The sequence below is a fragment of the Neurospora tetrasperma genome (genome assembly GCF_000213175.1).
Source record: "Neurospora tetrasperma FGSC 2508 unplaced genomic scaffold NEUTE1scaffold_3, whole genome shotgun sequence".
NCBI lineage: Eukaryota > Fungi > Ascomycota > Sordariomycetes > Sordariales > Sordariaceae > Neurospora > Neurospora tetrasperma.
The window spans coordinates 1628725-1650094 of NW_009799101.1; the positions used below are offsets into that span (position 1 = coordinate 1628725).

Genomic DNA, 21370 nt, shown 5'->3' on the forward strand with positions numbered 1-21370 from the left:
TGGGCCGCCTGGTTTTAGTCTTGATTGTTGTTGTTGGGCAATTGTTGCAAATCTTCATTCAAGTACAGTTACCATTTCGATGCATCTTGAGGTTGTGTTTGTTGCAAAGGCTACATGGTCATCGATAAGTGCTTAGTCTTAGCATTTGCCTCTCCCTTCTGGTTTTCTCATGGCAATACTATGTCTATATACTACACCACCACGCTGTCACATTGTTTACTTGGCCCTTGGCAGCTTTCTAGGTGAACCAATTGAAGAGAGGTCGAGTGAAGGCTTCAACACAAAGAGCAAGACGATTTGATCCGCTACTACTAAATGATTTGCTAGGTATAACATTATAAGGCGAACATAAACGATCCAGCTTAAACATCGACCAAGACCCAGGATGGCCACGTCCTATGTTCCGCAATCGTCCTCCATCCATACCCAATAATCGAACGTGTGTCGTATCCCTTTCAGGCATGGCAATACGGCCTATTCCTACCCAACGTGTGCAAGTCCATAACTCATAACCAAAAGGCATGTATCAAACAAAGGCCCAAGAATAGGACGTGACCTTGGAAGACCCAAACGGGATAAAACTTGAACTAATAAAATTTCTTTCACGTTATTCCTTTCTGTTGTCCTTCCTAATTCATTTCAGAAATATCCTTGACGCCGTGTCCACATCACAATATCGACCGGGGAACACACTTTCTCCTTCTTCGTGCTTTCCTTGTATCGCTGATCTACTCTCTCCCTCTAGAATCTCACGAATAATGGAATGGGTCGAATCTAGGGTTCGCATTGCAACTCCGCTGGTGTTCTATATCCGAGAGTAAGACCAGATGCGGGCCCGCATATCACCAGACCCGGTAGCGAAGTACCCAACACCGTTGGGACCAGTCACTGGGCTGGGCGCCACGGAGATGACCGAGTTCTTGTGTCCCTGGAGCATGAGCTGTGTATGGCCGGTACGGGGGTCCCAGAACTGGACACCGCGGTCCTTGGAACCGGAGAGGACCCATTGCGAGTCAGGGGTCAGTGCAACGCTGAGGACGAAATCCTGTGACAAGTGATTGACACGTTAGCAAGGTCGTAGAGGAATAGCCAATGGGGATATTAATGTGTAAACGTACTCTGTGGCCCTCGAAGGTCTTAATGCAGCGCCCACCCTTAGGAGGCGCCGAAGAAGGAATACCGCGCGGAGCACTAAGTTCCCACATTTTGATGGTCTTGTCCAAACTGCCGCTGACAAGATTGCGGCCATCAGGAGAGAAAGCAACACTATAGACGCTATCCTTGTGGCCGTCGGGGCCCTCAAGACGCTCCGCAAGGTAGCCTCTCATGTCCCAGACACGGACGCTCTTGTCCAGGGATCCGGCAGCAACGAATTGCTTGTCGGGCGAGATAGCAACAGTCGTGACACCATCTTCAATAGAGAGGACAGACGTGTTCTGCCCGGTTTCAATGTCCCAAAGACGGACGGTTCTATCGCCACTGCCGGAAGCAATAGTGCGACCATCGCGAGAGAAGTCGAGACTGTAGATATCTTGTTCGTGGCCATGGAAGGTGTTACGAATGGTCCTCGACTGAATATCCCAGACCTATATCAAGCATGTTAGCAAGAGAAGAACACAACAGTTGGCCAAGACATTGTTACGTACTCTGATGAGCTTGTCCTCGGCTCCAGTGGCAAGATACTTGCCATCAGGGCTGAAGCAGACGCTTCTGATGTAAAGATCTCCAGTAAGATCGATGTTTTCGTCTTGCAGGATGCAAAGCTTCTCGCCAGTCTCCACGTCGTAGATCTGAGCGGAACGGTTGCAGCCGGTGGCAACGTACTTGCCATCCATGCTGAACCTCACGCAGCAAACAACGCTCTCATGCTGAAGAGTGTGTACCAGCTCAACGTCTAGTACCCTGGGAACGGCCGCGTTGAAGATAACCCACCAATCGTCCTTCATCTTCTTGATGTGATTCGGAAGGCGGTCGGGATCAAGCTCGCTCAAAGCGTTGGTCTGAGAAGGCGGAGGCGGGGGAGGCTGGTGGTGCTGAGCCATCCGGGTATGGTCCGGGGTAGGATGGGTTGGGACCTGGGGCGACTGAGCAGGGCCGCCGTTGTACGGGATCGGAGTGTTGATTTGAGGAGTAGCCGGGCCGCCGGCGGGAGGTCTGCCGATGCCACGTTTGCCGGCAGGGCCAGGAGAGGCAGTGCTCTGCGGCGGCTGGGGAGGAAAGTTACCAGGTCCCTGGGGTCCTTGATACTGCTGCTGGAAGGGAGGCTGCTGAGACGGCGGCGGGGGCGGGGGAGGAGGACCCTGAAGCCCAGGGGGCGCAGGCATATGTGCTGGCTGTTCTTGCTGCTGCGGTGGAGGGGGAGGAGGGACCAAGGCCTGCCCTCCCTGACCTGCCATGATCGCGCTAAAGACATTGCTTCCCAAACCGATAGCAGGGGGCTGCTGCTGGCCAGGATGCTGTGGAGGCGGGTTCATGTTGCCGGGAGCGCCTCCGCGGGCTTCAAGCTGGCGACGCAGCAGTGCAATCTCATCCTCGTACCTGACCAGATATTGTCAGCCTACTTTTTTCGAGTCTCGGATATGCTTGACCAGATTTTTTTGACTGGCTTACTTTTGCTTTACGTTCATCTGGTGCTGCTCCATCTGGAAGACTTTCTCACGGATGACCTGAAGCTCCTGAAGCTGCGTTGCCACTATTGTCTCGTCAGCCGGGTACACCTCCCAAAGCCTAAGTCGCTGATTACAGGCCCGAAACAGCCCGCATCACCATGTACAGCTGGATTCCCTCGTCGCCAGATGGGAGGATGGCCATCCAGCGGAGGAATGTGTGGAGGAACCCTTACAGTCATGCTGGCAGGTCTCGTACTGGCGAGCTTGTGATTCGAATTCCATTCTGATGCCATCGAGGAGCTCGTTGAGGCGGCCCATGTTCTGAATGGGCGCGCCCGCAATGGGTCGGTGCGGATACATAGACATCTTGCGTAGTTGGGGCGGTTGTCCGCGTGCTATGTGTTGGTGAAGCCGACGAGAAACGGACAGAAATCCAAGCCGGGAAGGCTAGGGCGGTCGCGCAGGTTTGCGAAGGCTCAAGGCAGCAATCGGCTGAAGGAAGCGAGAACGAGGGATGCGGCCGATGATACAAAGGCGGCTCGTAAGATGACGCAGCTGGAGTGCAGCCGGCGTGAGGTCGGAACGAGCGTCGAGCTACCGTGCGTTGGGATGGCGTGCGCGCGGGACGGATCGCAGCGCGAAAAGACGCAAAAGATGGGGACCGCGAGGGGGCTCGGAATCCCTAGTCGAATGGCACTGTACACAACCAAGGGCCAATGACGGGATCCGAGGGGTTGATGGGGATGGTGATGCTGGCGTTGCGCCAATTCCGATGTTTGTTGATGGGAGGACTTGGGCGAAGCAGTTAGGGCTGCAGGCTGCAAATGCTGGTGTTGCTCCGGAGTAGAATGTAGGTTGCCAAAGGGGGGAGGAGAAGGAAAAAGAAGTGGAATGGCCAGCAGGTGGCAGAAATGACCTGGGCGTGCGGGTTCTGGGGCGGCTCCCGGTGTGGATTCCCATGGACTTGCAGCGACACCACTCCCACCTCCAGCGGCTGCGGGCCACTTGGGTCTTGGACTTCCTTCTTGGGAGGACAGGGAGGCGGGCTGCCGACGGGCTGCGGACAGGGCAGCAAGCTCCAGTTCCACTTGTCAGCCTGTGGCCTGTGGAGGGTGGCACCGGTCACGCAGTTAGTACCTAGTGCATGTAGTGTAGTGTACATCGAACGGAACTGAGGTACTTTCGTCGTATCTTACGACCGAGAGGTACGTGACTTCCTTCTCAGCTGTTGGCAAACCGACAAGTCACTGAGTTTGCAAAGTGCTCCAGACAGTACCTCGCATAGTACCTCGCATGGGCCATGAGCCACCCGCCATTGCTACGAGTTCCGACATGGATAGCAGGGTTTAGGGTTCCTTGTGTTACCTGCCTAGGCGTAGAATATGGAATGGTAAGGCCAGAAGCCAGCCCGCGGCGGCGCTGTGCGATTGTGGAGAGCATCTGCACAAGAGTGGATCTACGAGATTCTGGAGACCCAGTCGTCAGTGTCCGTGCGCCAGTTACGTAGAGGTGCTGCCCTGGTCACTGCTGTGATGGTTCCATTCTCGGAAAGCGAAAGAAGGTCGGCCCGGGTTGGGGGAGTGCATTGACGGATTCACCCCTCGATGTCTGCTCACCGCGTCCCGTGGTTGGGCTTTGTCACTTACGAGCACAACGTAGCTGGTGTGTGCACGTATGATTGTATACTGCACCTCTGTCAGCATCATATTTGTTAGCGCGGTGATTTGTAAGTGGCGAGAACTTTAATTTTCGTACAAGAGATGGCTAGTTTGACCACATCTAAGCCCCTATATACTGTCAGGTGTTGGTAGCACGCTAACAAGTTTGCTCCCGGCAGAGGTGTACACAGTACATTGGAAATTCTTTCCCTTTTTCATCTTCCCAAGCAAGTGGAAGTTCGGATTGATCCAGGCAATCAGCGACGTGTGCCCTGAGAGGCTACCTATGCAAACAGTGACTACCTACTGCAAGTGTCGATAAGGAAACATTCCCTTCATCCATTGGGTTTTCCAAGCTAGATGACTGCGAGGTGCCTGCCATTAGGCGCAAAACTCCAGACAAACCCCCAGGAAGTCTCGACGGCATTACGTACAGTACCTACCGTGGGGCAGAAAACATCGTCCAAGCGCTTGCACATGCGGTTTTGAAACAATGCAAACCACTACACACACCACACACACACCACACACACACACACACACACACACACACACACACACACACACAACCTCAACTCCCACTGCCACCTCGATGAATGCTACGGCATACAGTACACCAAAACGCACTCGGTCTGCACGATATCGACTTAGCACCTCAATCAAGGCATACCGTAGTGACTCGGGGCACTGGGTTTTAGGTTCCCTGGAAATCAAGCATAATCTGTAAGCACACTGCACGAATATGTGCTTTTTTGGCCCGGGAGAAATAGTGGTCGAGTCTTCCAAAATCCTGCCTTTTCCTACGTATCTCCCAAGGGCGCTGGAGGGTGGAGAATCTAGAATCACCGTCTTACATACAATTTCTGGTGGGCATGAATGTTGCAGTATGCTTCCAGCTTATGCCTGATATCCAGGGAACCTAAAACCCAGTGCCCCGAGTCACTACGGTAGTTTTTTTGATGGACTTTAACCCTCAATATGCAGGAACACAAATTCGCCTCCTTCAGACGACCTAGGTATCTTCTACGAACGCTCCCCCAGGTTCGGTTTCGCTTCGTTTTGTGAGAGCTGCGGCCCCGCTCAACGATGTTTTATTACGCGCGCCATGATGACCCGCTGCGTGGTGTTTCTAATAAATATACACAAACTGCCAATTGGTCCAAAACAGGAGTACGAACTAGGACCGTTGCTTTCATCTTGTCCTAGCAATATTCGAGCAACGTCAACTCACGAAAAACAACGATTTTCTGTTGTCGGTGAGTTGTCCTGTGCACCCTTTTACACACCTCTTGACCCGTTTCAGATCTGAGCAAGCGCACCACAACAGGAGACATCGATCGCAGGTGTAGCCTTATGGAGCTGCCCCGTCCCCTCTCTTTGGATATCCCAGCGGCTATAATCATTGAAGCCTCAACAAAACCCCGCTTGTAGCGCAGATAGCGAAAGTAGATCCAGGTCTCTATCGACTGTGGCGAAGTGTACCTGGCCACCTGTCTTCAATCTTGTAACCGGAAGCGCATACATCACCTCCCCTCTTTTGTGATGTGGTACCAAACCCGAACGAACCAGCGAATCCGTTACCTCTATTTTCTTTCATGTTCTTCTGTACTTCTGCGCTCTGGTCCTTTTTTTCGACTTTAATAGGATCTCGTTCCTAGTTCAACCCCCGATGTCGAATGAACCGGAGGACAGATTGTATTTTCCTCCAACGCCCGAATGCACTGGCTCCAGCCCGGCTACACACTCCGGTCACAAACAGGCTGCTACGCGAGTCAGTAATGTGAAGGATCACTAAGGTTCTGACCAACACATGATTCTGCCTTTGCATGTCACACTGTCTCGTATACTTGGTGGCCCTTCCGTCAGGCTGGGTGTCGAGTACGAAGATAATTCCTATATTTCAATCAACTGTTCAGCGATTGAATACTCGTTCAGTCGGTTTCTATAGAGAGACTCTGAGCGATGTGTTAATGGGATGCGCCCCAGACAGTTGTTGCTTAGCTGGCTATGTTGCATGCTTCGACATTGCCTCGCTTCAAGGAGGCCATCATCTCACCCAGGCAGGGAGAAGTACCAGGAGCAGGTTGCATAGCGCGATATATCCAGCTTCTGCCGGTGTTGTGGTTTGACAGAGAGTCCATGCAACAGTCACATGTATATCGTCCTCAGAGTGCTGATTGCCAGACAAGTGAATGTTTATCTTTGGGAACTTGGGTTGACTGGACTCACCTTACCCATCCCATCGGATCAATCTGTTTCATCCGATGTCAATCCAGCAGTCGCTCCGAGGTCAGAGCGGCACGTGGGTTGGAAAAAATAATCGGATCAAAGTTTGCCCACTTTACAACTTGCAACAAAGACGTTTTGATGGGAACATCGAATCTGATCAGCGCACTGGCCCGATATGTAGAATGTATCCAGATTCATTTGGATCTAATCTTATCTGATCTTACGGTGTGCGGGCCACACCATGCCGCTATGCCCCCTTTCTCTTTCTTCAGTTCTAAGCGAGCCCCGTATGCCCCGCTGAACGCCCATTGGGAAGGGCAAGTTCCTCGCCACAATCTTGAAACATTTCAACTTTGGATTGGTTGAGGGGTCAACGAAACAAGGGGGGGCACAGGAATTGCAGTTGAGTGATGAGTCCCAAGGTCAGGTAGGGCCCGGAAGGCAGTCTTGACAGCTCGGCTCTCGGCTTCGGTGGCTCGGGGATGACGGTTTGGGAACCTGGAAGACTGTTTCAACTGGTTGCTGTTGTCTTGGCGTTGTTTCTCTAGTCATTAGCAGCCGCCATTCACTGCTGGATGCATTCAAAGCAATAATAAACTGTTCGTGCATGTTCAGTCAAGACTGAGGTCTTTCACGAGGTGCTGTGAAACGAGAAATTAGAATGCACATCAGATAATTAATTCACGTTGGCGTTTTGAAACCTTTGTAAACGAGGTTTCTTCACAAATCGAGTCTGCAGTGACAAGATTCAGGGACCCTGGTAACCAAGAGTTGCCCCTTTGCCGCAGAAATCACCCTCAATGCTACCATACCTGAGCTTTGGTGTTTCGCGATGGCTTCAAGGCGTTTACCATATGTCTTTTGGGTTAGCTTTGGTAGCAGATGTTCTAGTGCAGTTCTTGAAGTGTTTCCCATATATCTTTTCTTCCCGACATCATGTAGACCTAGCTTCTCGCTTCTCTTTTCATTTTCTTCGCTGCATTCACTTCACTTACTTTTGCCAGGCGCAATTCTTGTTACTGTCCACTCATTCATTCATTCATTTGTTTGGTTTCATAGCAAAAGCACCTGGCGTGCCATTCCTTCGGGCTTCTTGATACCACATCAGACTCATCAACCAACAAGCCCTTCAGTCCAATCCAATCCAAGCCTCTCATTCAAGCTCTACGCCTTACCAAGTCAAACCTTCACACCCATCCCGCTCCACCACCACCACAAAAATGTCGTCCAACATCAACAAGAACCTCTACTACACCGTCCCGCTGGACGACGATCTCGAATCCCAGGACTACCTCCAAGAAAAGAAGGCGCCCTGGTTCAGCGTCCCCGTCCGAAGCGCCGCCGTTGCCGCACCCTCTCACTCTTCTCCCTTGTCTGCTTTGTGGAGACTACCTCAAAGATGGTGGCCAAACGACGATAGCCGCCACTACAACAGCGGCAACACTCGTGTCAACGGCAGCCGAGAACATGGAAGAGGCTTTTGGGACCGCTGGATATGGCTCGTCCACGCCGTTCTGCTGACCATTTCCGTGACGCTGTTTGCGTTGTCTATGTGCACGCTGCAAACCGCGGCGGGCGCGGGCGCGGGCGCGGCGGCAGCTCAGTGTCAGTGTCAGGGCACGGGGATGACGGAAGGGGCGAAGGGTGCTGCTGGTGCTTCGAGTTTTGGTAAGGGATTCACGGATGTTGATATTTCCTGGGTTCTTCTTGACAGTTTGTTAATACTGTTTTGTCTGTGGATTTTAGTTCCTCGCTCTTTCTATGAGGGAGAGGAGACGACGACGACAACACCTGCTGCTGTGCTTCCTGTTCCGGTTGTCGACATTCCGGAATCGCAACATGTTGATATGAAGCTTTCGATGGATGATAAGACTTGGGTGGAAGAGGACGAGGAGTGAGGAGTGGGATTGTGTTTCTGTGGGAGGGGAGATGCCTGGATCGACGATGGATCGAAGCTGGATATCAACACGTGGTTAGAGGTTGAATATTTGGGTAACAACAGGGTAACAACAGAGTTTAGCTGAAACGGTGGCTCTTTGTTGAACTTCAAGTTCCGTTTTTTTTGCATTCACCCCTGAAATGATGTTGCTGCAAGACCCTTGATAGTAATTCACTTGCCCAGAGCCATTTGGCTGATGGAATGGGGTTCCATGTTGTGGTATACTCTCGGAGAACTCGGTAGGTAGGCAATTGTTGTCTTTTGTGTTGGAGATCAAGATCTCTAGCTCCATCCAACAACAGTCAGCCAACTCACTCTGGGCGCATCTGATAAAACCAGTGGTGCCAATGCCTTTGGGGAGAATGTTCGAAATCGACCACTGGAGACAAATGGGATCTTCATCCCTTTTTTTCACCGTTGTTCGTTGCGGATCTTGCATTTGGCAAAAAGCAGATGACAGTCAGCGACTTGGACAGCGGGAGATCCCTTTGATCAATCCCAAGTCTTGGGATTGTGACAAGTTGTACCTGACTTTAAATGAGGGGCGTTCAAGGAGCCAGGTCAGGTCACTAATCAATCAGTTGTATCCTTTACCAGATAAGATCTTGCTGTGGGGAAGAAAGAGTGGGGACAGGTGGAGGGGTTTCTCACGGCTCCGGATCGTTCCAAAACCACGCCATTTTGGTCGTTCGCATCTTCCTGCTTCCGAGAGTCAAGCGTTCTCCATTGAATCACTTTCGACTTTCTTGCATTCAGTGACTTGGCTGAGCCGTCCAATCAAGGAGCTCAATCAAGGTCCCTTGTGCTGTCGAGATCAGCTTCTTGTCAAACGTGCCACCCATCATGCAACGTCGAGGACAAGACGTTGGGTTGACAGCCCATTTTGTTATTGTCAACTTGCGATGTTAGAAAATACAACGCTTTCCTTCGTTTGGCGAGCTAATAAAGCAATTGAAGAACATTTTGGAGAGGCAAGAGGAAGGTACGATCGAAGAATGCAAAGACGGGTGGATACGGAATCTTTGACGTTCCTGTCGTTGGTGGAGGGAAAAAAAAGAGGTTCTCGGATGGGTCCGGGCTTCCCTTACACTAGAAGACCTCTCACCACCACCACTACTCACGGTGCGGAGATGGCAAGACGAGCGGCCCATCCGGGGCCCAGATTTGATTAGATCTTAGGGCAAAATCGAAAAAAAAAAAAAGGGGTTATTGGTGATGATGATGTTGATGGATTGTTCAACAACGAAGCTCAATATGGGAAGCAAATGTTCCGCATTCCTGCTGGCCTGTGAGGCTCAAGCTAAAGATTACTGCAGATATCTGTTTACTTATCTTCCGCCTTTAAGAATGCCTCTTCACTCACAGTTCAACCCGTTCGCTTGTCACTGCACCGTTATCGCAGGCGTGCGAGAGAGCTTCTGTTGTCCTTGTTCGGAGCAACCCACGGATTTACGGGGCCAGCAAGGACAACTACATACCCTCGTCCCCGGGCCTTGGCACACTCGACGAAGGTCCGCTTGTTTTCGACGCGACGCTCGTTCGGGAAGCCGATCGTTCAGGGGTGGTTATGACATGAGAAATTGGGCCTGTCACTTTATTGCCAGCGACACATCTATCGGATTCGCGGCACACTCTTTCTTTCCCATTATTCATCGTCTTCTTCTGTTTTCTTTTTAAACCTCCTGCGCCGCGTTCTCTTGCCGTTGTCGGTCCTTCATTCCATCATTCCTTTTGCCTACCCACCAGGACCCACGCCTTTCTCCCCCATTGCTTATCTACAGGTACCCGACACGGTCTTGATCCGGGCCTGGAACACAAAGCTGCTTGCTCGGCTTGCTGTTACTCAACTTGATTCTTCTTCTTTGGCGCGCAAGCCCAACAACCACCGTCAATATGGACGTGGTCCTCGAGGTCACCGACCAGTTCATGTTCGATTACATGTACGCCTGGCTACTACCAGCACGACCTGCTCTCTATGATTTCCCCGACAAGACCAATGGCACCGCACAATCTTTCTCGTCTTGGGTGTATGAGCCCGCGACCAAGTTCTTCTCGCTCGAGCCCTCGCAGGCGGCCTACCAGAGTATCTGGACAAGAGACAACATCTACCGTCAGGCTCTATCGCTCTTCCTAATACTATGGTGCGCGCAAACCCCTTTTTTCATATTCGAGTTGGGCGCAAACACGCTAACCTTGGCTTACACACAGGCTCTTCGGTCTCGTAACCTACTACGTCTTCGCCTCCCTCTCCTACATCTTCGTCTTCGACAAGAAGACTATGGAGCACCCCAAGTTCCTTAAGAACCAGGTCTGGCTCGAGATCAAGCAGACCAACGCCGCCCTGCCCGTCATGGCGTTCTTCACGTTCCCCTTCCTGGTCGCCGAAGTGCGCGGTTACTCACTCCTCTACGACACCACGGCCGAGGGTCCTGGTCGCTGGTACGACTTCTTCCAGTTCCCACTCTTCATCATGTTTACCGATTTTGGCATCTACTGGATCCACCGTGGCCTTCACCACCCGCTCGTGTACAAGCACCTGCACAAGCCTCACCACAAGTGGATCATGCCAACTCCCTATGCCAGCCACGCCTTCCACCCCATCGACGGCTTCGCCCAGAGCATCCCCTACCACATTTTCCCCTTTATCTTTCCGCTCCAGAAGATGGCGTACGTCGGCCTTTTCGTGTTTATCAACTTCTGGACCATCATGATCCACGACGGCGAGTACTATGCCAATAACCCCGTGATCAACGGCGCCGCCTGCCACTCGGTTCACCACTTCGCCTTCAACTACAACTACGGCCAGTTCACCACGCTGTGGGACCGCCTCGGCGGCAGCTACAGGGAGCCCGACGGTGACATGTTCGCGAAGGAGAAGAAGATGAGCACGACAACGTGGAAGAAGCAGGTCAACGAGATGGAGAAGATTGTCAAGGAGGTGGAGGGTGAGGATGATCGGCTTTACGAGCCGACCGAGACTAAAAAGTCGAAATAGAGTGAAGTACGAGAAAAACGAGGAGGGCTAGAAATCTCACCAGTCCCGGTTGATGTCATTTTTTTCCCCTCAAGGAAAAAAAAAAAGAAAAAAGAAAAAAAAGCACAAATGGGATTAACGAATCAGCGTCATCCGGCCAAGACCAAGCCACCCGGTCTTGTGGTCCTGGATCAGGGACCCGGGTTGAATGGTTGGCTGACACCAAGGATCTGCGACCCTTCATGCGATGTGGGATGGTGGCACGGACGGCGGTCGATGACGACTGAACACACGAACGAGAACGGCGGTACACCACATTGGATACGGATGTATACCATCTGGATGGAAACCCGCCGCGCCGGACCAGCCCAACAAAAGGCAAGAGGGTACTATAATACAGTACCCACAATGAAGGAGGAGTTGGTCTCATAAACCAAATGATGGAATGACTGAATAGGTAACTGGATTGGGACGGACGGAGCTGATAACAACACGTTCAAGAAAAGCAAGAACAGTGGTCACTCACTGTTTGTCCATTAGAAAGATTTTAATAACCTACACGTTGTACATACTTTATATCATTTTATATATACCCGCATCTTTGCACATAAGCATCATGTACGGATCTATGTGTTGTCCCTCGAGGTAATGAACCATATGCTGGAAAGGTTGCCGTGTAGATGACCATATACAATGACTCAGACAGGCAAAGAACACAAGAAGATAGTTCTCAAAGGATGAGAGCCAGCCTCCGAGTAAACAACACTTCATTTGCGAAAACAACACAAACCTAGGCGGTCACTGTCCCCAAGTTATGCAACAACCCATCGCTCCACTATTGCACAGGCGACAGGTACTTCCAAATTCAGTATCCTGTTAGGTATGACCAGTGTTACCAGCATGTCTTGCTTCCTGACATCTTCAAGGGAACAAGGCGAGGCATCACATATATATGAGTAAACCGAAACGAAACGGCCAAGTCACACAACACAAGACGATGGGTACAACATAAATTAGAAGGCCAAGCAAACGCTAAGATTGTTTCTGAGCTTTGAACCCCCCCGTTGAACCGGAGATAAGCGAAACTGGAGGCCTCCTGTCGCTTCCGCTTTGGATAGTATGATCTCAAGTTAGAACCTCATGCAAGGGAGGAGCAGAACTATAGGGTTCGTTGGCTGAGAGCAGATTGGGAATTCGACAGCACGTAGATGTGAGGTAGTGAGGGGACAATATACAGAAGGGAGTCGACAGAAAAACGCTAATGGGTATTTCGGGTTCTGCATGGTTGACTAGCTTGAATAGATACTAGATGAGTTGCCCACTATCAGACGCAACAACGTAATAGATGGGGATAAAAAAAACTGAGAGGAAGAAGCCAGACGCCCACCCCCCCCAATCGCCCGTCTGCGCCAAATCTTGCTCGCATGAGAGAATAGACAAGACCTCCAGAACGAAAAGAAAAAAAGAGTAAGGAAACGTATGAGTGATGTTGTAACGATAGTATAACGGTCGGTTGGTGTTGGTACAGTTGTTGTAACAGCAGTAGTAAAGAAAAAGGGTCGAATGAGTGTTTTAGTTGGTTAACTCGTCGGTTCCAGCCCGTCAAAATGTGTAGTGTAGTGTAGGTGTTAAAAGTGGTAAAAAGCGGTTGCGTTTTCACGGAGGGCTTGGGGTATAAGTCGAGTCGAAGTATTGTTGCTTAGTATGGGCTGTCCGTTGGTCTGTGACAGAGGATGTATGTTTCCCTTCCCAAAGCTTCTGCGCACCTCGCCCATCCTTGTTGTCGGTTCGTCTCGTGTATACCCCGCGGGTCGGCTGGCTGGTTGAGGTGGTGAGTTTCCGCCTTCGCGCCCATTCTCTCGTTTAGTTCCGTTGTGAATATCCCATCCATTATATTCTCCGTCCCTCTCGCCATTTCTATCCCCATTACTCGCTTGTACCGCTTACGAAAAGCTCACAAACTTGGGATCCCTTGGCAACCCATCCGCTCCAATGCCATTCGCCTTGAACCTCCTCTCCATGTACAGCTTCCTCGCGTCGTCGAACTGAAGTCTCCTCCTCTTCATGATCTTGAGGATTTCCCGCTTGGCCTCATCATCCAAGCCAGCGCGACCGTCGCTCCCCCCAACGTTGCCCGCAAGATTAAAGTCGGCAGACGACAGACCGGCTTCCATATCCTCCTCGAACGAGTTGGAGGTAAAAGGCAATCGAGAGTACAGATATTCGCCGCCGGGAGCGCGGCGCAGGTAGGGTTCTATCGCGTCGAAGGCGTCAAGGAAGGGCGGCAGCCAGGTGTAGCGGGTAAAGTAGGCAGTGGTGGAGAAGAGGAGGGTGAAAAATATGAGGGCGTAGAGGAGGTTGATCATTTTGGCGGTTTGTGTCTGTCACGTTTCGTTTTTTGGAACGGGTGGGTATGGGTTAATGGATGGTTGCGAAAAGAGCGAGACTGTCGAAGGTAGAATGTAGATTTGAGGACAAAGAAATTGTGATTATGCAGTGGGCTTTGCGAAAGATACGATCACGATACGTTTCGTGCTTCGGGTGGTCCGGTACGGCTTCTGGTGCCTGCAGTGCCGCTTGCGCGCGCAGAGGTAGCTGCTGATGTAAGTCGAGTCAAGTAGTCGCGTTGCAAAGCGAGTCAAGAAACGAAGACGATTTGTCAGGAGGTGATGAACAAGGACTGGGAGAAAGAACACAAGTCAAGACATGTTTAGGCCCGGGTGGTTGTTGCAAACAAAATCCGCGGCAGGTGAGGGATGGTTTTTGATCAAGTTAAATTGATCACAAGATGGAACACGCGGCGCAGACAGAATCTCGAATGAATGATATCCGCCCTGCCGCCCGAAAAAGGATTGCCAAGACGCAGCCATGCTTGGGACATGGGTCATGACGAATGCGGCGGGCAAGGGTGACAAATGGAAGCTGTCGCAAACTGAAGCGCAGCAAGTGCCCGCCCCAACATCGCCGCCCAACAGCACTACAATTCGACGGTATGCACAGGCCACCCCTAACCCTGTGCAGGTGACATCTTGGATGCTTGCAGCCGCCCTCCCCATCGCCCAACAAGAAGCTCAAGCTGCTGGCAGCTGGCTATAGCGCCAAGCCTTCGCTGCGGCAGGTGGCCCTAGACCAGGTTAGGAAACCTAAGCGAGCCCACACTGAGGCGCGACAATTCACCGTGCTGGTGCCAAAATCCAGCGATATTGTCGGTTGTGATCCCGATTTTCGAGAAGCTCGACTCTGCCTCCAGTAACGCCTAGGTCTTCTTGTAGCCCCAGATCCCGCCAAAATGTCTCTTAGCAACATCTCTGCCGACCTCATCTGGGAGATCACCCGTAAGTTCTGATCCTGTCGAATTTCTGGTCCTGGCCGATTTGGGGAGTGTGTGGACATGGCGAAATGCTGACGGTGTTATTTTTGCGGTCATATAGGCTCCCACAACTCTTACCTCGTTAAGAGAAAGTCTGGTGGCGGTGTCCAGTTCTCCCGGGATCCCCTCAACTTGACCAACAAGCATTCCCGCAAGGTACGATTACCCAAAGGACGAACCCGGGCAACCAAATCTCGTCAGAGAACAGATGGAAAAAGGGACAGTTTGGCTAACGTTTGGGGAAAATAGTATGCTGGTTTCGTCAACGACAAGGTACATTGAGCAACCTCACCGACGCACGTCGAATATCCGACCGAACGAACCCATGGAACTGACAATCTTGGAATAGGCCGTCGGCGTTGTTCCTGGTGAGAAGGGTGGTGTCGTTGTGATCACCAAGAAGGCTGGCTCCATCAACAAGCCCGCTGCTCGTTACACCGTCGCTTTCGGTGCTAACAAGACTGCCCGCAAGTCAGTATACCCCGGCAATGACAGCTGCGAAACCAACAGCAGCACGGAACGAATTGCTGACATGATGCGAACCTATACAGGACCTACAAGGCTATCGCCCGCCAGGTCGCCGGCTACCGCTCCGACCTCCTCAAGGCTGCCGTTGCCCGTGCCTCCGCCATCCGCCGCTCTCAGCGCGCCGTCAAGCCCGAGCCCGCCCAGAAGCTCCGTGGCAACGCCGCCAAGAAGGCTGCTGCCTCTGCTTAAATGTACTGAGGCGTGGAGGACGATGAGCATGCAGGGACACTGGGAGACGTCTGTGTATTAAGCCTGGAAAGCCTCGCTGACAGAGGCGGCGCATACAACATTTCATGCATGGGATTGGGGTTCAAGGGACAGGAAAGGGTTGCCAGTCCCGGATTCCAGGGATGGCCATGGCGTTTGATATCCAGATGAATCAATCAACCCTAGCAGGGTCATCGACGAACACCAACAACCACAATTCTGTTCTGGGTTATGTTGTGAGCTTTCAGCATATATGTGATTTTATGAGGGGGGTCGGTTGGGCTACCGGCCGGCAAGACGGTATGGTGCCCGTTTTTCCGAGTTTACCACCAACCTCTTCTGGCAACTACACCTCGGCATCTCAAGAAGTTCGGTCTCGACTGGAAAAGAATGGCGCATACCCCTGGATTCGGGACGTCAAGCTGGATGGGTTGTTGGCCTCATGACCATGGAAGCGGTATGGAAGCGGGCCTCTTCGGATGACATCAGAGCAGATCTCCCGGACTTGCCCGAGGACGCTAGACCGAGCCGGACCTCGGGAGACCACATGTTCGGACGTAGGTACCCCCGGCAAGTTGACAGCATGGAGTGTTTACCGATGCAACGGCGAGTACATGGATCTGTGTTCGATGCGGCTACATCAATGGCATCATGTGAAATCTGGACGGCGAAGTAGCACATGCATTTATACTACTATCTTCACAGCCGTGTTCAGACGAATAACTTCAATGGGTACCTCTACGCAAGTACGGTCCGTGACTGTCAACGTGAATATAAATATAAATTTGATTTTGAGTGTATTGTCTCAGGCCTGCGCAACTTGGTGTGTACACCGTCCAAATGGGCGCGGCCAACGGAGACTGGCTTGACTGGCTTACTCCGCAGCTTCCCCAAATTTCGAAACAATGGTCCATTTTCGCACATCCGGATGACGGGACGCGAACGAAGAGGGAGCGCAACGAGAGAGAGCGGGGCAGCTCGTTTCCCTTGCTGCATCATTGCCTCGATTTGGCTGTCTGGAAGGAGGAACGGCATTGACGCCTTGTGTCCACTTGGCCGCCAGCCCCGCAACCCCGAGCCCCAGCTGTAATACTGCATAGGTCAAGGTAAATAAAGAGAAGCTCCCCCACGAGCTCCCCGTCCCCCAGAATCCAGAAGTCCCCCGTTATTTCAGATCCGAGTTCTTCACAGTCCACCCTTCGAACCCACCTTGACGAATCGCCATTGTTGCGCATATCGTTTATATCAATGTGAGTCAAGACCTCTTCCCTTTCCCGCTTTCCTCTCCTTTGCGCATGCAACAAAACATCGACGACCAGGATCTGGAGCTGACTGTAGTTTCTCCTCTTCAGAATTACCTCTCCCCCCCCCCCCGCTTTAGACGTTTACAGATTTCAAAATGGTCAAGGCCGGTAAGCTACACCACGCCCATCCGCACTTGCCTGCAGTCTGAGGCGACGGTGGCAGGAAGCTGACTTTATGCGCAGTTGTTGCTGGCGCCGCTGGCGGTATCGGACAGGTGAATCTTATCCCAACTTGGCTATGGGAGATCCCGCGCTCGAACTGCGCGCGGATCAGAGGTTGAGATGGAAGGATGGCTGACCAAATGTGCCGCAGCCCCTGTCCCTCCTCCTCAAGCTGTCTCCTCTCGTTGACGAGCTCGCCCTCTACGATGTCGTCAACACCCCCGGTGTCGCTGCCGATCTCTCTCACATCTCCTCCCCCGCCGTAAGTAGTCAGCACCGGCTTTGCGCTGGTTGTCGCCAAGGGCATGAAAATACCACGGACCCCGCAGAACCTGGCTGACACTTGGCGCATTAGAAAACCACCGGCTACCTTCCCCCCAACGACGGCGCCAAGACCGCCTTCAAGGATGCCGACATCATTGTCATCCCCGCCGGTATTCCTCGTAAGCAACATTACGCGCCGCTGGTTATGGTGAAGCAGAGACTGACTGGCTCCTCACAGGCAAGCCTGGCATGACCCGTGATGATCTCTTCAACATCAACGCCGGTATTGTCAAGGGCTTGATTGAGGTTGCTGCTGAGGTTGCCCCCAACGCATTCATCCTCGTCATCTCCAACCCTGTCAACTCGACTGTCCCCATTTCCGCCGAGGTCCTCAAGGCCAAGGGTGTCTTCAACGCCCAGCGTCTCTTCGGTGTCACCACCCTCGATATTGTCCGTGCCGAGACCTTCGTTGCTGAGATTGCTGGCAAGAGCAACCCCCAGGAGCTCGTTGTCCCCGTCATCGGTGGGCACTCCGGCGAGACCATCGTTCCTCTCTTCAGCAAGGTTTCCCCCTCGGTCACCATCCCTGACGACAAGTACGATGCTCTTGTCAACCGCGTCCAGTTCGGTGGTGATGAGGTCGTCAAGGCCAAGGAGGGTCTCGGCTCTGCCACCCTCTCCATGGCTTATGCCGGTTACCGCTTCGCTGAGAAGCTCCTCAAGGCCGCCAAGGGCGCCAAGGGCCTTGTCGAGCCCACCTACGTCTATCTCCCCGGTATCCCCGGTGGTAAGGAGATCGCGGAGAAGACTGGTGTTGACTTCTTCTCCGTCCCCGTCGAGCTCGGCGTAAGTTTCAGTCTTTGCAAAATTCACGGTGTTTCTGGCTAACATATCCATAGCCCAACGGTGCTGAGAAGGCTATTGACATCCTCGGCGACATCACCGAGAAGGAGAAGACTCTCCTCGAGGCTGCCGTCAAGGGCCTCAAGGGCAACATCCAGAAGGGCGTTGACTTTGCCCACAACCCCCCTCAGAAGTAGATACCCCTTTGATTTTTGCTGTGAAATATCCCCTTGCGTTTCTCAATCGCCATGCATGATGCAGGCCATGATTTTGGTTAGGTGGCTCTCATATAGCCAATATATAACCACACACAAAGCTGTAGATGAAGAATAAAATACCAAGCCATATGAAGTTCAAGTACAGGTGGACTGATACTCATTCCCTTTCTAGGCTGTAAAAAAAGTTGATAGGATAATCGACGACTGATATGACCCGAACGACCGATACCCATTCTCTTCCCCTCGCACGTGTCATCAGCTTCCTCTCAGTGCGCCGGGTCCAGTACCCGTCGCCTTGACGAATGAGACTCTTATCGCAAACGCCGCTTTGCGCCCTATGTAAGGATATGGGGGCGTATGGTTGCTGTATGCCTGAAAAGACTGGACTACTATGTCGCTGGGGGGACGAAACTAAACTTTATCTTATGCACTTCTGCTCGAGTGATTTGAAAGTGTATTGGTACATTGGTGTGAAAATCGATCGTGCGCCATGCTTGTTATGGTGCTCTTTGCCAACGTCTCACGTCTACGTCCCATGGAGCTTTGTAACAATACAATTGTACTTTTGCTTTCTTCCACTATACCATAATAAACACCGCTAGTGATGGGCTCAGAGTGCCCGGCTTATGCCATGCGCTGAGAATGAAGGTCTAGGCAGCGATGTATTAAGTATAAAAGCTTAAAAGCCCCATTCGCTAATGTGCAATTGAAAGTAGCAAATCATTCAGTTTTGCGTCTTGACTGTCTTGATCTGGAACACCGCCGCAGGAAGCTCGCTTGACTCGGCCGTGACGGTCGCCGTGATGCCCATTGCCGCGAGGGCGCCGCGGACCACACCACAGGGAAACCAAAGGAACTTTTGGTGGGTTTGTTAGCAACATGCGTCATAATCATGAAACTGTCCGACAACGTACCGGTTGCGCTCTGGCTATGGCTTGGCTACTTGTCTCTGCGGACATTCGCGATAGTGGGCGGAAGGAGTTATCTGTTAGGACGTATACGCCCTGTGAATGTGTGTCTTGGTATTAGCCAGCTCGATGAGATAAAGAACGGGGGGAAGGGAAAGGGAGAAACATACCCGATGATTCGTCTTGAGGTTATCCACCTGTTTCCTAAACACCAGCGTCCAAAGGTCTTTGCAGAGGAACTTGATGACGTCCAGCGTGTCGTTGAAGCGTGGTCGGTCGCGGGAGAATCTAGTCAGACCGTCAGTTTTCAATATACTCTTTGCCCGACGGCCAGTTTTCATCGCGCAACACCTCAGGACCATAAGCAAAGAAAAGAAAAAGAGCATACCGTTCAACCAACCCCTGCCCAACCCTATACCCCAATCCTTCCAACCTAGCAAATACAGCATCCCTTTCTTCATCTTCATCCATTTTCTTTGCGCTCACACTCCCGGTCACACTCCCTCCTCCTCCTCCTCCTCCTCCTCCTCCTCCCCCCCACTAACCCTGCTCCCAACATACCAGCACCACCAGCACTACCAGCACTTAGTCCCCCTGTATGCGAAGATAATACACTATTTCTCTGTGGCCCCCCTGGCGCTGGTCCAGTAGCTGTACTTTGCGCATCATCACCAACTGAAGAGGCTGAAGGTTCCGCGGAAGAAGAGTCGAGCTGGTTGGTTATCCTGTACGCCATGGGGACTAGCTCGATAAGCAAGAAATCGAGACAGGAGGAGGCGAGGAAGCGGGCGGTTGGGTCCGAGGCATTGTAAGGGGGGAGTATTGTGTCGAAGGACATTTTAAGTGGGTTGGGTTGGGTCGGGTTGGTTTTGGTTGGTTGGTTGGTTGGTTTGTCTCGGTTTTGGTCTGGTGCTTAAAAGGTACGTCGCTAGCTAGGTGGTTGTTGGAAGTTGAGTTGAGTAGGTAGATGGGGGTTTGACCAGCGGATCTAATGTCTCTCGGTACTATGGTTTGCGAGGAAGGAACGTAAAGCAAGGTAGTATGAGTCGTAGCTGTTGTGCGCTTGCTGGTAGGAGCTAGCTGATGCCGACCGGAGAGCAGTTGCGTTGCTGGATGATTGTCTCGGTGCCCTGGTGTAGCAGAGAGAGTTCGGCGGTTCGTTTGAGTCGCGCAAGTGTGAACAAGTGGCCGGTCCACTAAGTTTAGTTGTCGGAAATGTGCGCAGCCTCAATCGAAAGGTTCGCGACTGGCGTGCGTTGACTTCGATCTCGTCTTTTTTCGGTCCGCCGGATTATCGGAAGATCGCGGTGACGCAGGTAGCTCGGAGCTTGTCCGTGGGGTTCGGGTGCTGGGGCTATTGCCGTTTCCCAAGGGCCAAATCGAGTGATTCGCGATGCTTGGGGTATGGACTATACACAGAAAGTCTATAGAGTAATGATCGTCTTGGTCCGGAGTTTTGAGGCGAGTTAACTAGAGATCGATACGTTTGTTGTGTTGTAAGGGGATGGGTGGAGGACTGTTGTTGCGGTTCGAAAGGTGCCTGCCGTCCGAATGATTGGTATGTACTGTAATGGCAGCTATTTGGGATGGAGATGGGTGGTGTTAATATCCACCTGGCAAGCGCGGCTACGAACGCCCACTGCACCCAAGCTCAAGCCAAGCAAGCACTAAGCTATATGCTAAAGTCACACAGATGGGAGGACTGTATTCGGGATTCTCAAATCAATATCAACTGCAAGTAACGCGGTAGAGGTAACTTTCAACAAATCTGGAAGACCTCATAACTTCACGTAGACGTTACGTAACATTGGCGAGTACATTATCATATAATCGATTTCATGTACAAAATTGCTCCCAGACAACACACCACCGGTCAGGTCGTATCACTTTAATGGGTATCGGAATTGCATCTTAGTACTGATCCCTCATTCATTCCGTCATTTCTCACTGTACCACATTCCTGAAACTTCTCCCATAAACCTTTTCCCCCATCTGAATGCGCCCAACGCCAAAGACTGATATAAATACCTCCATCGATCCACCGTGTTTGGAATGCAATAAAGAAAAGTTAAAACCAAGCTGGTCTGGTAGAAAAATATACCTAGTAGACATGGCGTTCAGTTAGGGCCGATGCAGGGAACAATCCGGCCTCCTGTT

General features: G+C 51.9%; 7 protein-coding genes across 7 annotated transcripts; 4 read left to right on the forward strand and 3 right to left on the reverse strand.

Annotated features, from left to right (window-relative positions):
• Window positions 1–361: 361 nt before the first annotated feature.
• Window positions 362–3439, reverse strand: NEUTE1DRAFT_62633 (uncharacterized protein; the record flags this gene model as incomplete). The annotated part of the gene is made up of 5 exons (XM_009852408.1): window positions 362–1045; window positions 1119–1586; window positions 1647–2538; window positions 2611–2692; window positions 2843–3439. 5 exons carry the CDS (start codon window positions 2973–2975, stop codon window positions 806–808), a joined length of 1815 nt encoding a protein of 604 aa, XP_009850710.1.
• Window positions 3440–7501: 4062 nt separating this feature from the next.
• NEUTE1DRAFT_129512 (uncharacterized protein) lies at window positions 7502–8630 on the forward strand (the record flags this gene model as incomplete). Its single annotated transcript, XM_009852409.1, has 2 exons — window positions 7502–8164; window positions 8243–8630. 2 exons carry the CDS (start codon window positions 7717–7719, stop codon window positions 8392–8394), a joined length of 600 nt encoding a protein of 199 aa, XP_009850711.1.
• A 1378-nt stretch (window positions 8631–10008) lies between these two features.
• Window positions 10009–12023, forward strand: NEUTE1DRAFT_116882 (uncharacterized protein; the record flags this gene model as incomplete). Its single annotated transcript, XM_009852410.1, has 2 exons — window positions 10009–10576; window positions 10644–12023. 2 exons carry the CDS (start codon window positions 10329–10331, stop codon window positions 11428–11430), a joined length of 1035 nt encoding a protein of 344 aa, XP_009850712.1.
• Window positions 12024–13241: 1218 nt separating this feature from the next.
• NEUTE1DRAFT_62642 (uncharacterized protein) lies at window positions 13242–13775 on the reverse strand (the record flags this gene model as incomplete). The annotated part of the gene is made up of 1 exon (XM_009852411.1): window positions 13242–13775. The coding sequence occupies one exon, from the start codon at window positions 13773–13775 to the stop codon at window positions 13353–13355; it is 423 nt and encodes a 140-aa protein (XP_009850713.1).
• An 846-nt stretch (window positions 13776–14621) lies between these two features.
• NEUTE1DRAFT_116884 (uncharacterized protein) lies at window positions 14622–16232 on the forward strand (the record flags this gene model as incomplete). Its single annotated transcript, XM_009852412.1, has 5 exons — window positions 14622–14744; window positions 14841–14935; window positions 15029–15052; window positions 15129–15250; window positions 15331–16232. 5 exons carry the CDS (start codon window positions 14699–14701, stop codon window positions 15494–15496), a joined length of 453 nt encoding a protein of 150 aa, XP_009850714.1.
• A 443-nt stretch (window positions 16233–16675) lies between these two features.
• Window positions 16676–19061, forward strand: NEUTE1DRAFT_116885 (malate dehydrogenase mitochondrial precursor; the record flags this gene model as incomplete). The annotated part of the gene is made up of 8 exons (XM_009852413.1): window positions 16676–16764; window positions 16867–16926; window positions 17002–17033; window positions 17132–17242; window positions 17336–17423; window positions 17483–18090; window positions 18144–18280; window positions 18478–19061. 7 exons carry the CDS (start codon window positions 16914–16916, stop codon window positions 18482–18484), a joined length of 996 nt encoding a protein of 331 aa, XP_009850715.1.
• Window positions 18497–20302, reverse strand: NEUTE1DRAFT_122005 (trafficking protein particle complex subunit 6B; the record flags this gene model as incomplete). The annotated part of the gene is made up of 5 exons (XM_009852414.1): window positions 18497–19161; window positions 19220–19309; window positions 19384–19501; window positions 19602–19743; window positions 19871–20302. The coding sequence occupies 5 exons, from the start codon at window positions 20049–20051 to the stop codon at window positions 19030–19032; spliced, it is 663 nt and encodes a 220-aa protein (XP_009850716.1).
• Between the last annotated feature and the right edge of the window lie 1068 nt (window positions 20303–21370).